The 15,417-nt window shown below is 38.1% G+C and overlaps 1 protein-coding gene across 1 annotated transcript; it reads right to left on the reverse strand.

Moving 5' to 3' along the window:
* Positions 1-7,352: 7,352 nt before the first annotated feature.
* GDF2 (growth differentiation factor 2) lies at positions 7,353-14,869 on the reverse strand. Its single transcript, XM_048945338.1, has 2 exons — positions 12,628-14,869; positions 7,353-10,979 (listed from the first exon to the last, which is right to left on the reverse strand). The coding sequence occupies exons 1-2, from the start codon at positions 12,971-12,973 to the stop codon at positions 10,042-10,044; spliced, it is 1,284 nt and encodes a 427-aa protein (XP_048801295.1). The 5' UTR covers positions 12,974-14,869; the 3' UTR covers positions 7,353-10,041.
* Positions 14,870-15,417: the final 548 nt, after the last annotated feature.

Here is a 15,417-nt window from a genome sequence, read left to right on the forward strand (position 1 = left end):
AGTATGTGAGCTAAGAATTTGCACAAATTAATGGAGGATAAACTCATTTGTCTTCAGTCTAGTTGCACTTTCATGTTTAGGAAGTTCTTAAATGGATATGTGCAGAAGCCAGAACGTTGTACTACAAAAAAGGACGCTTTACACTCCTGCTTATACTCTCGAGTATCCCTCTGGGTTACCATCAGAAATAAAGCCTATTTTACAGAAAAATCTAACTCAAGTTCTTACCTTAAACCTTTCGTCTCTTTTATGAGAAACACTCAGTTTTTTCCAACAAGTTGTCTGTAACAAGTGATCTCATTGAATGTTTGGATGCATTCAGAAAAGAATTAGTGTTCTAGATAAAAATTCTAAATCAGTATTCATGACATCATTTTGGTGTTGGTTTTTTTTTTAATATAGATCTTAGATCCTACCATAAAAACACTGAATGCAAGCTTAGAGCATCACAACACTGGGATTCCAGGATGTGCCAACCTTAATCATAGGTAATCTGTACAGTGGTGAATGTAAGTGCTGGAGCCCTCGGAAACACTTTAAGCAGTTTAGCCTGTTCTGCTCTTTTCAACCTCCTTACAAATTTCAGGACCTGCAGTATTTATCTAAACCAACAATATTCTGTGTTGTTGTGTTTTTTGTTTTTTTTTTTTTTTAAATGAAGAATAAGAAAGTATGACATTTAAATGTTATACAGATTGTCTTGTCTATACAATGGTTTTATTGGTGTTATGTTAAGAAAAATAAATCCAACAGGGGCAACATTTACATAATACTAAGAGTCCATTAGACTCTTTAGTCTTTTTTGCTCATTAGCAAAACTGAAACATGATGATATAAGTACCTTAAGCAACCAAGTAGTGCTATTATCCATTAAAATTAAGTCTTCATTTAAAAAAAAAAATGCAGCCACTTCCCTCGTCAAACAAGGGCACTGGGATATAGTTGAAAATGTTGCTGATAACACATAAATATGTAATTAACCTCCAAGCGTGCTGTGGCAGTGTGGTGTGTGCCTGATTGGTAGAGAAACTGAGATTCAGATGTGTTACATCTTAGCTTGGAGGAATGGTGGGGTGAGAGAGTTGGCTGCTCTATACTGTGACAATGTGTGATGCACACCACAAGGCTTAATCCAGGACGTTATCACCAGCTTAAATTGCTCTTCTTTCTTTCTTCCTGTGAAGCATAACCCAGCATTCTAGGACAAAGTAGCATGAATAAAAATGCTCCAGCAAAACCACATTTTGTACAGAAGTTGGCATTCGAGCTCAAGGATTTATTGCCAGAGCTGTGTTTATTCCTTGTGTGGACAATGCGGTGGCTAAGGCCTCAGAAAATGGGCTTCTGTTCCTAGCTCTGCCACTACCCTACTGAAATTACTTTGGGCAAATTGAGTACTATTGCTTTTCTAACCCAAGGCTCCTCTATTTGTCAGCTTGTAAAGTCCTGAGGACAAAGAATATCTTTCGCTACATTAATGCCCACTACATACCCATCCCTTCCTCCCTAACTCAGTGTCTCTAAATGCTATTAAAACAGGAATAATCTGATGTACTGCAGTATATCACTTCAGTAGATTAAATACATCTCAAACTTCATGAACTCACACTTTCATTCTGAAGCACCACACTTTCTACATACTGACTAAGGCAGGGGATTTTTGAAGTTAGACCACTAGCAACTGCAATTGCATGGATACACAGCCTGAATTCTGATACGCTACACTTTGAAGCACTTTTTAAACTTTATTTCCACCATCTTTCAATTAATTTGAAAATGAAGATATCAATTCACTGATTTTGTATTGATGGAAAAAAAAAGTAGAAAGATTAAGAAAAAAAGTGACATGTAAAACAATGAAGTAAAAATGCCTAGACATGAAGGGGTTAGATATTTTGCCTGCTTGGCTAGGGGGTTGGAGTTTTTTCATGAGTCCCCTTTTCTACTTCTATATTTCCTTCTTCCTTTTACTCCTGCTGTGTGCTAGATGAGGGCATGCCCAGGAGTCAGGGAACAGGGTTACAAAATGGATCCATTGTGACAGGAATTGGGAAAAAAAGTACAGTAATCCATATCCCTAAGAATATGTCAGGATGGATCTCTATTTCTGTCTGTTTGTACAGTAGCTTTAAGCATACAGATTTCTATCCCACAAAAAGAATGACATCGCATGTTTATGGAATAAATACACACAGTATTTTCTTTTTCAAGTCTTCAGAACACGTAAATAAAGGACAACTGTAATATATAAAAATATTTTGAAGCATAGGATAGTGGTGGAAATAAGGTTGAAGTATTAACCATTAGAACTGGAGAAGGTTAAAGTTTCTTAATTTTGTGTAAGTAACTCCATTTTATAACGTAGACCACAGTAAATCTTCAATTTTTTTTTATTTTAAGAAGGGTGTTCTTTCTGTGAATCCTCTGTTAGAACACAGATTAATGCAGCTTGAAATGAAAAGGGATTATTCAAACTACTTCACCGTAACTTTCTGCAAAAGGCATGCCATAGGATGTCGTAGGTGTAATACATGAGATATTAGTTTTCACTTCTCCTCATTCTGAATATAACAGACATAGATGAACAGTCATGAAGACCATCCTCAGAAAGGAGGTAGCCAAAAACACAAAGAAATTTTATCAGGATATTTATATCAGATAACTGCTTTTCATAGTTAAGTGTGCTCTATATCCTCCATTAAACTCAATACATATATTTTCTGTCTAACACTTAATGAATAATTTCCTGAGATTTGTAATATTCTTCTCCAGTATAGCCTTACTCAGAGATGAGAAGTCAAGAAATAACCCTTTCCTACATGTAAAATCATAAGATTTAAACAGGAATGCTTTCTGCTTCCCCCAACTCCCCTTACTCTTACTAGGCATTGCATCATGTTCTAAAGACTCCTATATTAGAAAGGCTAGGTTTTCAGCTGAAGTTTTTAAAAAGGTATGGTTTTAAGAAATACATTAGTATGAAATAGAAAGAATAACAAGATAGCAGAGCAGCAAGGTCTTAAGCAATAGCAAATGAGGATCTACTTAAATACAAGAGAGCAGGCAGAGAAAAAGGGGAGGGAAAAAAAAAAACAAAAAATGAACAAACAAACAAACAAAAAAACAAACAAAAAAAACAAAAAAAAAACAAAAAACAACAAACCACCTGCCTTCCAAAAGCCTAGAATATCCTCAGGTAGGCAAGAATCTCCAGAAAAGATGCTCTTACCTCCATTGCCACCCCTTAAATGAGATCTGGGAAGGGGTGGATCCTTGCTTTATCCCTTCTGGTAACTCAGGTGCATTGTGTGCACCTGAGCTTCCCCAGGTTGGCCCCACCTTCCTAACAGTTGCTCAGTAACTGGCTCAAGTGGTGACTTAGCATTTTCACAACATGCATATAAAGGATTATAGTTTGCTTCCCCTAACTAAAGCTAAGGGATAGTAAGATCCTATAGCTTAATGTATTTCTCTAGTTTGATATGTATTTATCTTGTGCTTTTTTGCTATTGCCCTTTGCTGTTAGTGTGCTGAAACAAACCCCATTTCATATTGTGACTGTGAAATAAGCACTTTAAATAATGTGTATGACTTAAAAGTGGAACAGGGTATTCTTCTATGCTACAGTTATGTTTGGGTTCTCTTACACTGATCTGATAATCATCTTTTACTGCTACCTTTGTAATTCTTCATATGTGTTGTTAGACATATTATGATAGCCCTGCCTTGCATGGCATCGATACTTCTGGCTTTGGAGAATAACAATTCTTATTGGATAGAAGAAACTTATATTTTTATTAAGTATGCTTGCAGTTCTGTTCACTGAACTCTTGTTATCTGCTTCCAAAATATAATACTACCATCACATTTCATTTTTAATATTATTCAAGCTAAATGACTATTTTGATCATAGCTTTGAGCCAAACTCAACAGCTCCAGCCTAGTTCTAGCATTTATAGCTCATAAAACTTTATAATCCTTTAAAATTTGCCCTCAGATTCTGACTTTTAGTAGCTATGGACTTCCCACATACTCAAAGTAGAGGCATTTTCTTTTATCTGTCTCTGGCCAGTTTGCATGCAAGGTCTGCACCACTCTGACTGTATACTAAAAAGCTTCTACAAGAGACAGTGTAAAAATTTTTTTACTCCTCCTATATTCTCTGATGGTCATCTGCTGCTCACCGTTCCCTTAGCAGGGTCATTGTGGACCACTTGGTTACTGTTAAACTGCAGTAGCAGGAGGCTCATCTGAAGGTGGCAGCAAGAGCAGCTTTCTCACTGAGAGAAATGATTTTTTGAACCTAGAAGCTATCCTAACAGGATTTGGAAATAAACTAACTTTGGTTTTAATAGAGCCTCCTAATACAGTTGCATTTTAATGTAACAGTGATACTGGGCTCCTAAATACTGAGAGGCAGGGTTTATTAGCTCAAGCATAGGACTGTGCTAATGAAAACTTTAATACTTCCAGGACTCTGGTAAGTATTTCTAGACAAACCTCCCCTGCCTTTTATAGATGTACAAGTCTGGGTCAGTACTGCTTCATTGCTGTCTGCGTTGGGCATTACTGGATTGCATAGGTATGGTCTATGACTGTCTTTTCTGTTCTGGTCTCGTTATATTTGATACAAAGAGAACCTTGTTTCTGAGTAGGCTTTTTAGGCACCTTGGTAGTACAAGTAATGAATAATATCACCCTAAGGTTCCTTTATAACTCTCAGGCTAAAAGAAGTAATGTTTCAGACCTTATAGCATACAAATCTGTAGAAATTGAAATTCAAGCTGATAAAGTCATATTTAATGTCAAAAGATTTACATTTTAAGAAAATAGCACTTCAAATGAATAAGGATTATATTTGTATATTTTAATTTTCCTCTGCTAATATGCCTTTCCCTTTCCTTCCTTTCACTTCCTAGAAGGGACACTAAAAAGCACCCAAGAAAGAGAGAAGCAAAGGAAGAAAAGTATGAGAAGACAGGTCATGATTTAATTGAAAGACTTGGGAATGGTTGGAAGCATACATTTCCATTATCTCTGTTTTCAGCAGGGATTCATGATGCATGCAGAAACAGGTGGAGGGAGAGCCATCACAGCTCATAGCACAGCTTTAATAAACTCACATTGTGCAGCTCTACTGAACTGCTATATTCTGGATAAGCAGAAGATTCAGGAAGTCTTCAGAGAAATGCTTTGCTGCTATCCAGCCTCAGCTAGTTTGTCACATAGTTTTGCATTCTGGTAAGTAGTTTTCCAAGAAATTTAGGGAATTGATCTTCAGTCTTTAGAGAATTAATGTATTGTGTGCTTATTTCCATTGTAGATTTATTTCCATTTCTAATTGAGTTCTTTTGAGAGTGGTGCACCAAAAAAATGTTAGCTAGTACTAAAAAGTGAATATTAAATATTCCATCATGAGACCTGCTATCCTTATTATTTGAAAAAAGTGAGAACTCCAGTAACACACAGAAACTTTTGTTTAGCTGCCAGGTACTGCAAACAGCTGTCACCAAGCTAAATCTTAGACACTGGGCTACTGATGCCCAGCCAGATCCAATGCCAGATCAAACACATCCTGCCTATGCCATCGCTGTGCTGATGTAGGATGCAAGTGCTCAGTATGTTCAGCCAGACTACTATTGCCATTTTAAGCTATCTAGTTTGCTGTAAAGTGGTCCTTGCCATTGTTGGCTCAGAAACTTTGGTTACCAGCCTGGTACAAAGGCCTGGGCAGTCAGGCTGTTGCTTGCTCAATGCTTTTGTTGTGCTGGGCCAGCATCAAGGCTTGTGAGGGCCACCGGAAGGCCTGCAGGGCTCCAGCCAAAGCCTGCACCTCAGGAAAGGGCTGACTCACAGCATCTCATTTTCCAGTCCTACACTGAGGCCTTTCTCCTGTGAGGCTTCATCTGATTTATTACTGATGATCTACAAGAGGCTACAATCTTGGCAGCAGCTGACCACAACTTTGAGGCAGCTTGGCAGGATTATAACGGTGCTGAGGCAACCCAGCGGTGGCAGCCAGCTCAGAGATGACAGCAAGGCAGTGTGGAGATGGAGAGCAGAGCAGGCTGTGGGCAGCCAAAAAGGAGACTGACTTACAACTGACATCATATTTAAGGCACCATGGGAGGGGGTAAGAAGGGCTCCTGACACCCCAGAGATGGTGCTGAAGGAACATGGAGGCCCCTCAGCCCAGAGATGGTGCTGAGGCAACGTGAGACAAAATTTAGAGAAAATATTGAAGAGTGAAGAAAGCTCCACGAGAAGCTTTGTAGGCCTCAGTCAGACCTAGAGCAGCATAGATGAGATATGTGGTTCAGGCACCTCCAGCTTTATTTTCCTGTCCTGCAATGAGACAAGCCGAGCTCTTTAAGTGCCTTGATCTCCAGAGACTGCTGCAGGACCTGCCCTGGTTTTGCCTGCGCTAAACATGCGACAAATGGTAAGTTGGGGAGTTTGAATGGGTAGAAGGGAGGTGGTTAGATCTCAGATGCAGTCAGAGGGGAAGTGGAGCTCCTTTCAAGCTGTGGTTGAGATCTTGCCTTGCAGACATTGCTCATTTGCTACTTGTTTGTTTTCCCAAATTGTTCTATTCCCTTTTGTATCCTTCTAGTTGTCTTTGCAATAACAGACTTAATTCAGTACTGCATATGAGCAGCTACAGTTAATACCTCCTGCAGCTAACAGTGCAGCCCTATGTGGACCTCCATGTTGTGTGATTATTGTGGCCAGGCTCTGGGGAGGCTGGAGAAGATTCTGCTGTGATCTGGGAGCAGTGCTGGTTGTGCTAGAGCATAATTGTGTCTGAAATGATAAGCTTACTTGAGAGACTAAAACCCATTGCTTAGAATTTCAGGAATTGGCAATTCTGGGTTAAAATTTCTGTGCTGTCAGGATATTTTCAGTAAAAGGTATCTGAACACAGAGCAATTGGATATCTCCAGGTTCCCATGAGGCTACTGGCTTTTTTAAGAAATAGTGAAAATGGAGATCTTTCTGGCTTTTTGTGATCACTGTTGCAGTACTGCTGTTAAGTGTAAATTGTATTTGCTGCTCTTCTATGTTGGGACATAGCTTAGAGGATATTGTGTGCTCCACATACACAGACAAGGTGGGAAGATATGTAAAAATATCTGTTTTCTCTCCTGAACATCTTCCATCAGCTAGTCATGGTATCTATTAAGAATGAAGTGCTGCTGGGTAGCCTTAAAATTGTCTATGGCATCAGCTAGTGATTGTAATGTTGAGGGGCTGTTATTACACAGCTAACGAGCCTGAATATGATGACACACTTTAGCCATGTGTTTATGTTAAACAAATATGCTTTATTTTTAACTGTACATCTGCTGGGCATTGCACAAGCCCCAACACGCTCTGCAATAGCAGCAAGCTACTGGTTAACATTCACAGTCTGGTGGAGAGAAAGTGTTTCTCAGTGCCTAATGGGGCCTGGCTTCATGCAGGTAGCAAGGTGCTTTGCTACTTGTATATTTTCTAGTGCTTTTTGTCCACCTGGCTGACTCTACATTCCAAAGCAGCTGAAAAATTAGGGAACATTACCAATTATTTAAAATGAAATGTTCAAAACCTAGGCGTCCACATGTACAATGTCAAACCAAATATTGATTTGACAGATGCTTCAGCTGTGCTGTAGGTGGCATCTGTAGTCACTATCAGGTTCTCATTTTCTCTTGACCCTGTTCATCACACTGTGGAGAGATTCATGTTTTGATTTACTGCCGTACCATTCAAAATGTTAAGCCTATGGGAATGTGATCGTTAGAGCTGGCTGGAAGTGAAACTGATTTTTTGGGGTTGAAATACAAGAGAGACTTGTACAGTTTTGGGAAAGAGTCTGTAGAGCTTCTCTGAAGTTCTGATAGAATAGCTGGGATCTGAATTGAGTTTTTCTCCCCCTTTTTTTTCCCCCCCTCCAAAAAATTGATTTTTGAGAAACTATCTCTGTGAACATGTGAGGACTTGTCTCTTTTCTTCTCCACTTATTAATTTGATAATTGACAAACTCCTGCACTCTATGAAGTCAGAATTACAGCTAGGACCTAGTGTTTAGATGACTTGAGGGCACACAGCTACAATTACCTTGACACATGGGTGAAAAAGAATTCTAATGTGATCACACCAGATGTTTGCTTGGTAGTTTGTTTTACTTGAAGAAGAGAAGTTGTGCAAAATACTATAAATTTAGGAGATATCAATACAAAAGGGAGAGAAAACATTTCAAGGAGGAAGACATAACAACTGTAAGATGACAGAAGCCAGTGGGGAGTAGTAAAATGAGAGGATGCCACATGAAATTTAAGAGGATAATGACATGCAGCTATGGATGGATAGAATTCTCATGGATCCCGATCTCAGATCTGATTCAATTGCAGTCCTCTTCTAATGGAAGAGGCTGTAAATCAGTCAGAGGATACTGGTGAATCATGCTTTGTTCTCATAATTTGTGATGTAACCAAAAGTTCTTGATGGAATTACAACTGCTCTGCTTGCACTCACCTGCTATTCGCTCTGTATTCAGTTAACAATAGTAAATAAACTGCATATTAGATTTCAAGCAGAGCTGTTCATAGCAAATGAATTTGTCTTGCCCACAGGCAGCCCTAATTTAAAACATATGTATACATTTAAATCATATTGGTTCCACATATTAAGCATATTTTTGTCTCATTAACATTTAATATTTTGAATATATATGTAGTTCACTGTGGGTTTGAATTAAAAGTGGTAGATTTTTTTGATGGAAGGTGGAATAGTAGGAAGAAAGTGGATTATGATGGCATTACATGGCACATTCCATCACACCTGAAACCAATGCAAAGCACTGTCTTTTCTTGTACAGGCAAAACCTTCATTAGAATCGAAGAAAGTTTTCCCTAGTTGCAGGAAACATGGGAGTTGTTGTTTAGTGAAAATAGAAGTAAGGACAGGATAACCATTGTCTGGTAGTGTATTTCTCCTAAAGTAATGTAAGTGCCCCAGAACATTAAAAAAGGAGTTATCAATTTTTCCCAGACTTCTAAAGAGTGAAAGAATTTTGTATGTAAAACAGCGTTTATCCTAAGAAAAAATAAAGAAAAAATAAAGAAAATAAGCAGTGCCTGGTGCCAGACTCCAAAGAACATAGGCCTCTAAAAATTAGCTTGTTTATTTCTTTTCATGAGTGCTGAGCACTGCCAACCCCCACAGTTGTTAGGGTACAGATCCTAAGACTGGATGTGATTTGACTGCATGTTCCTGCAAAGAAATACTAAGAATATGCAGTAGGTCAAAGTGGCTCCTTATCTTTGTGAGGAGATAAGGCCTGCTGTTCCTCCTAGGAAACAGTGTCTTGGAAGCGGAAGGCTGTACTTCTTATCATTCAAGTATGTGCCATAAAGGGGTAAAAATAGGGACACCAAGGATAAGAAAGCTGAAACCAAGGCACCTGCTACCCACAGAAGGAAACTTGGGAATCAGATGAGATGGAGTGTGTCATCTGTTTGAGAAATTTTAAAAACTTCACTTTCAGGAGTAAATACTTTGCATTAAAACGATTTTAAAAGTCTCTGAGATTACTGGTGTGAGAAAAGGTTTGCAGGATTTAGACTTCCTGTTTTATCATGCAAACTGTATGCAGTTCAGTGAGTACACAGAAGAATGTAAGAACTGACAGAGAGAGTTAGATTTCTATGCCTATTAGAAATTTAAAAGACATCCTCAATTCCAAAGACTGCGTGTGACCTGAACAGAACTGGTTTAACAGAAAAATTCAAATAAGTTTTTGGCTTTTGTCACTCTGGCCAAATAATGCGTAGTTCTTTCAATCTCACAAAATTTTAATTAATGATATATAATGCAGGTTATTTACAATGATTGCCATTCTTTAAATGCCAGCTTTCCTTTAAAAGCAGCAACAACAAACAACCAGCACCATCCTGTGCTCCAAACCTTATTTGCAAGGATTTTCATTTACATCACTAATGTACAGTTTCACAGACAGCAGAAAAGAGTATTATTCTTCTTATAGATATTCTGCATATACTACCTGCAGCCACATTCTGCCACTTTCATCCCTTCATAGTTATATATCAAAGTGGGCACACCAGCATCATCCTTATAAAGAATAGAAATTGAATCCAATTTAGTTGGAACACAACAAGCCTTGGAAGCTTTCTTTGGGTTTTGGAGATGCACCAGAGTCTGGACAATAGCATGTTTTGTTGGCGTAACATTATCTGTCAGAGGGAAGAAGCAACCTCCTTTACACTCAAAAGCCTCATAATCTTTGGGTGCAATGATCCAAGAATCCCAACCAATCTCTTTAAAGTTCACATGGAGCGAAGTTCTCCGACAGTGGTTTGCTCCAATGCTTCTCTTGCTTCTGGAGGAATGCTGATGGGGCCTAGTGATGGCTTTTTCCTCTCTCTGTTCTTCTTCAGATGAAGAGTTGTTCTTTCCTAATTTGTCTAGCACATTTTCTTGCTCATGAACAATCATCTCCCGGAGCTCTACTTTGGTCTCTTTTGTCCCATTGCTGCGATCATTGGAGAATACTACTAACAGGGGCAGATTTTTAGTGTCACGAGTAACACTGATATCCAGCTTCCCACAAGGGAAACCACCCAGAGCCTTACTCTCTATAACAACCTCTAGCTTGTTTTTAGTCTTCATCTTGTCTGCCTTGACCCATCTTTTCACAGCTCTGGACACTTCAAACATTTCCCAGCCACACTCCTGAATACTGTGGGAGACAAGCAAAGATTTGCTATTTTCTTTGTTTTCCCAATGGTCTCCATCTAGAACATCATAAATGACCATGTTTCCTTCCAGTCTGGAGGGAGACCCAACTTCCTTGTGACAGGAGATAAAGATTCTCAGTTCAGCTCTGGTGATTTCCTCGTATCGTGGAATAGAGATGTTGAACAGCAAGATGTGTTTCTGAAATGGGTTTTCTTCTGGTGAAGTTAAAGAAACAACATCTGCAATAGGAAATAAAAATCTGTGGTTACAGTGCTCCTGACAGTCCAAATAACTTGCTTTTAAAAGATTCAGGATGTGTTTTGGGAGTAAAATAAGACCATGGCTACCTAGCATCAAAAAATAAATAAAATAATACCATCTTCTGGCCAGGTTTCAAGAAGCAGGGAGTGAAAAGTTAAAATGGAGTATCTTGATGTTGGTAGTATTTTCACCAAGACTGCATGCAGGTGAACGTCTGAAGGAGTGAAGGGGTAGCAGGAAGAGTCTTCCTAAAACAAGGTGCAGATGGTGCTGTAGCAGGTACTCATCTAGGAAGTGTAAAATTTAGCAATTTCCTGAAGAGAATTTTACAGAAAGAATTCCTAAAAAAAAAAAATCTATTAGAATTTACCACTCATCACAGTGCCGTGGGATGAACTGCTCTCCTAATATAGAGAAGCATGGTGTGTATTTGTCTCTTTTTAAGAATTAACTGTGCTGAGGTTTTTGGTGTCTTCAGGTAGCTTTGAAAGCAGCTTGTGTTACTGAGAGAGAAGACAGAAAAATTCTGAAAAATCTGTATCAAAGCTCGAGAGTCTGTTTAAATTGGGACTTGGTGATAAATATCCCTCATGTTTAGGTATATTCCAGGCTTTTGTGAGTATTTGCGGTGTTTTATTATATTTTTCTGCAAAAGTATGTGCAGAACCAGCAACTCTGGCTTGGGAAGGGCAGGTATTTTTCTGACAGATCAGGTAGGTAGTATTTTAAAGTCATCACTGAATGATATCTCTTTGATGGTCAGTGTTAGATAGTTACTCGATCATCATTATATTATAGGGCAATTTTAATTAGCTACTGTTGACTCTTCTTCCCTCTAAAGCAGTCTGAGTGGAGAGTGGGATGTGGGAACTATAATCTAGCTCATACTGTTGAGGTTTCTTTCCATTTCAGAACTAGAGTCACTTATTTGGGAATCTGGAGATCCTTGTAGTGCTGTTACCTCTATACAACTATATTTTATAAAAACAGATTCTCCCTGTCTCATTTTTATTCTAAAGATTGCACTTATAACATTTTTTTACTGTTTCTTGACATGGAGTTTTCAAAAATCTATTGCTACAGGCAGATTTGGATTTTTTTTCAAGTTGAGACAAGCTTGGCTACAACTTTTCATGTAAATCTTCCCCTCTAAACCAGAATTTGGGGTGAGCACTGCTGGATCCTTACTTGGATCGAGGCACAGATATCTCAGTTGGCTACAGTATTTTTTAAGAATGACAGAAGCCTCTCAGAAAGAAGAGCTCTCTGGCATGGATGTCTCAGTTACACATGATCAAATATTTGTTTTCTAACATAAAAAACAGTCACAAATCTCTAGCTTTGAGAAACATGATTTGTGTAAACCCTGTATTCAATGTATTTTCTCAATTTAGGCATTTGAGAAGATAAAATTGTACAATAAAAACATCAGAGAATTTTTTTAAATTGTGTTTTTTAAAGATTGAGAGGAGCAAGTAAGGCCACAGTCCAAAAATTTAATCTACTTGCTTTCTAAATAGTCTGTGGAAGTTAGGCAATTAGTTTCCTCAGAATTTCAAAAGCATGTGACTGCTGCTCGCATATATCTTTAAAAATTCTTGTCCACACATTTAGGACTTCTCCTACCTTCAGTGCTGAAGCTCCTTACGATGTTGGATGCAGGAATGGAGGACTTGTCCGCTGTGTATCTGTTGTATAAATCAATCATGAACTGTGGTGGTGGTTCTTTGGTCTTCGCTTGTGAGGGAATCCTTGATAAATTCAAACTTCTTAGTAATTCTGTCTTCATATTCTCCAGGAAAGATTTAAAGTCAAAATGGGTCTCATCTTCCATTTCCCCAGGATCATGAAAGAATGTATCAGACTCTCCCATAACTGGTATCTTGTCCCAGTTTTCCAAAGGCTTGCCTCTTGTCAGGCAGGCAATTATATTGAAAACCGAAAGTGCAGCTAATACTCCAAAATAATGCATTTCTTATGTATTTACTTTCTGAGGGAGAGACAAAAGGACTAAGTATTTTAACTGATTAAAAATGTTGAATCTTTACAGACAGAGGAGAGGAGGTGGAAGGCAAACAGATGGAATGCCCTTTGCAAATCACTTTCTTGTGTTCTTTTCACAGTCTGCTTCAAACCCCAGCCTCTTGTCAGTTGTCAAGCAGATTGGTTGTACACTTGCCCTTATCTGAGTCATTGATGCCATGCTTCAGCTTCTGTTATCTAGCGAAGCTCTTAGTTAATGAAGATTCTATAAACATCTGACAAACACACATGGCTGGTGGGAAGGACATTGTATATTGTAAAGAATCCACATTTCACTTTAGGGTCATCGTTACTTAATTACACTCTTTTAGCATTTCCTTGCCAACTCAGACAGAAGCTTTTTTAGGGACGTGGAAGATTACACGATTTTCATCATGACTAGAAAACAGAACTCTAGAATGAAATTATTCTATCAGCCATTAGTAAATAACATCTCACATATCCCTGCCATGTTCCATTAATATGCCATCAGTAAATCTACAGTAATTTGATGGAGACCTGTGATTCTGCAAGACATGCTCTCATGACAGTACAAACAACCTTAAAACTTCTTTCCGTTTATCAGCCAAGAGCTATTATTTGTACACACTGTAATATCTGTTTTGTGTCAAGTGTGTTTCAGGCTGTTCGCAGGCTTGTTCTTTTTCAGTCTGATTCTTTTGTAGACTTGTAGTTTTTTGTAGTCTTGTTTTTATAGTATCTTACATAATATATTTCTTAGGTTCTTGATGGTCAATACAATCCAAGAGCAACAAGAGCAACCAGTGACCTTAGAATGGAAACAGAACCAACCCTTCTGAGGCTACATGTAAAGTAAGAGTCTGACACTATTATCCATGAGAAGAATGGGACAAAACTCAAAATTTCTTTTGTATTTAATACTTGTGTGCAAAGTCCAATTTCTTGTACTTGGCTAAGTGTAACATTTCAAGGATCTCCAGAAAAATGAAGAATTTTTCTTCATCTTCGTCTTTTTGTAGCACTTGTTCTAAAAGACTATCACTCACGCTTAAAAATCCTGGTGCTTCATTTATTGTTCATTGTTCCAGGCTTACACCTTTTAGACACCAGTTCTACTCACTTCCTTGTGGAATTCAGAAGCCCCATAGCACCGGCATTTTCTCTCCATCAAGGTACTTAGTGTAATCAAGTTACTTCTCAGTTTGCTTTCTGATAAAATGAACAGATAGTGCTTTTTTTAGTCACGTTCTAGAGGATATATTCTTTAACCGTTTTTGTTTCTCATTTTGTGTCTCTTCCAGAATTTCAATGTTTTTCTGAAAAGGTGAACACTGGAGCTATACATGGTTTTCTAATGGCAGTCTTCCAGTGCCACATGCAGAAAAAAAATCTCCTTTACTACTGGGTTCTCTGCTCCACAGTGCATCTTTTCGTAGCTTTCATTAGCTCTTTTTACATAGCATCATCCTTGATGCTTCTATTACACTGCAGGTCCATGACACCCACCAAATCTATTTTAAAAGTTATAGTTTCCAAGGGTGCAGTCTTCTGCTCTGTAAGAACAGCCTCTATTCCTTGTGCCCAGGTAGAATATTCTGCATCTGCCTACCTTAAAATGAGTCCTGATTGCATGGCTAGATCAAGCATTCTATATAAATACCAATCTGCTGAACACTCTTGTGCAAGTGCTGTGGAGGTTGTTGTATATAAAAGACTTCCAGTTCATATATAAAGATGTTACGTATTGTCAGGCCAAGTGTCATCTTTGCAGAAACTTAACAATGAACAGTTTCATTTAATGGCAATTCCATTTGTAAGCTGCTCTTTGAAGTTTGGCAGTGAGACAGTTGTTAGTTGGTGTGATGCATAAATATATTGACGTTATCCAGTAGTTTCTGTTAATCATACTGCCTTGTGAAAATGAAAAGAAACAGTTTACAAAAACATTCTAATTATTGCTTTTACCTCTGGCAATTAAACTGTGATCTCAGAGAATTAAATGGAATGTTGTAGTAAAAAACGTCCTTTAAACTTTGCTGACTATTACCAGCTGATTTCCTGGTTTATCTGTCTGTAATCATCTGCTATTGATCATCCTCATTTTTTGGAGGATTAATGAGATTATTTGGCTGTTTATTTTAGGTGTTTGCCAATAGTAACTTTTTCTAGAAATGTAAACACTGAGTGGAAGGGTATACAGCATGGCCATGGAAGTTAAAGAACTGTTAGGAGAGAAGATTCAAGATGGTGTGGATATCAGCTGACAGTATTTGTGCTATTTTAAAAATAATTTATATGTATTAAATTCAAAGTTTCCTTTTCCAAAGGAAGAATAGGCATTCAGAGACCCAGAAAGCAGCCACTTCTAAACTAATTGTGGTGAAAGCCTGGTTTGCATTAGAGAATTGACAG

The sequence above is a fragment of the Lagopus muta genome, chromosome 5 (assembly GCF_023343835.1).
Source record: "Lagopus muta isolate bLagMut1 chromosome 5, bLagMut1 primary, whole genome shotgun sequence".
NCBI classification, from domain to species: Eukaryota; Metazoa; Chordata; class Aves; order Galliformes; family Phasianidae; genus Lagopus; species Lagopus muta.